Here is a 1,407-nt window from a genome sequence, read left to right on the forward strand (position 1 = left end):
CTGATGGGTTTGAACTGCCAGCCTTCTGGTTAGCAGTCATGTGCCTTAGGCACTATGCTACCAGAGCTCCTCACTGGTTCATTAGATGCCACTTAAATGCTCTGTACTTCAGACTCTTCACTCAAAAGGTGCTAAAAATACTCACCTTGACTATTTCTATGGGTGTTGTGTTTTCAACAAAGGAAAGGAATAGTAGATATGAACATCCTAGTCAATGTCATCCTCATCATCACTCTAATTATTGAAAATGTAGATTTTGGTGTATACTTCAACCTATGAATTTCTCCCCAGAACTCTTTATGCCTAGCATATTTTAAAACCTTAGATGAATGCCAAAGTACTTTTTCTTCCAAGAAAAGGAAAGGATGAACTTTTCTTAAAACAACTCATCAAACTGCCTTTAATATACAGGATGGACTATAAACTTATATAAATAATTACCAAAAGAAGAATTAGTCATACAATATGTAAAATCTTTACTTACAGAAATAAAATAGATGCTTTCAAAATGTACTATCTGCATTATAATTCACAGAAAAGGAAGGTGATTACAGAAACTCTGACATGTTCCTGAGAGCTAATGAAAAAAATTGCCATCAGCAAAAACACATTTCTTTTTAAATCTCAATGACAGGCACTTTTGTTTTTCTGAAGAGAAGGTCTTAAGTTCCATTCAGTTTTATATAATGACTGGGATTTTTTATTATTATTATTTTAAAGTATGGGGGACACCTCATTATTAATTAAGTTTCCTTCTTAGCAGATATGGGGAAAAGAAATGGCTTGGTAAACCCGAGTGTAAGAATATCAGTAGGACATACTGTGATCTCTCCCCTGAAACCTCCGACTACGAACACCAATATTATGCCAAAGTGATGGCCATTTGGAAAACAAACTGTTCCAAATGGGCTGAAACTGGAAGATTCTACCCATATTTAGAAAGTAAGTAAAACAATTGTCTGTCACACATATGTTAATGTCAGGTAAATCTATCTGGTCTGCTGATTTAATGATCCCAGCCTCTAGACAACTCACCCAGGACACAGAGCTATGCCGGACTCCACTCTCCACCAGCTGTCTGAGTTGCCAGGAGCTCTTGTGGTGCAGTGGTTAAGCCATTCAGCTGCTAACCAAAGGTTGCCAGATCAAACCTGCCGGCCACTCTGTGGGAGAAAGATGAAACAGTCTGCTTCCATAAAGATTTTCAACCTTGGAAACCCTATAGGGCAGTTCTACTTTGTCCTATTGGATTACTATGAGTTGGAATAGATGGCAGCCAGTTTGGATTTTGGTTTGGGTATGTAATTTGAAGATTGTTTAAATGTTGTGGGTTTATAAACCATTGATGTGAGTCCACAAGACTGGTTAAAGATTGTTCTGATCATCAAACTAAGTCTCCTCTTGTTA

At 37.2% G+C, this 1,407-nt stretch overlaps 1 protein-coding gene across 1 annotated transcript in view; it reads left to right on the forward strand.

Moving 5' to 3' along the window:
• The window catches only part of IL20RA (interleukin 20 receptor subunit alpha), a 75,582-nt gene that overhangs the window by 51,039 nt on the left and 23,136 nt on the right, over window positions 1-1,407 (forward strand). The window contains exon 3 of the mRNA XM_007946305.1: window positions 764-942. Within this exon, the coding sequence (XP_007944496.1) occupies window positions 764-942 (179 nt within the window). The remainder of the gene's footprint in view (window positions 1-763; window positions 943-1,407) is intronic.

This window comes from Orycteropus afer, unplaced genomic scaffold (genome assembly GCF_000298275.1).
Source record: "Orycteropus afer afer isolate SDZICR_OR568_19922 unplaced genomic scaffold, OryAfe1.0 scaffold00155, whole genome shotgun sequence".
NCBI lineage: Eukaryota > Metazoa > Chordata > Mammalia > Tubulidentata > Orycteropodidae > Orycteropus > Orycteropus afer.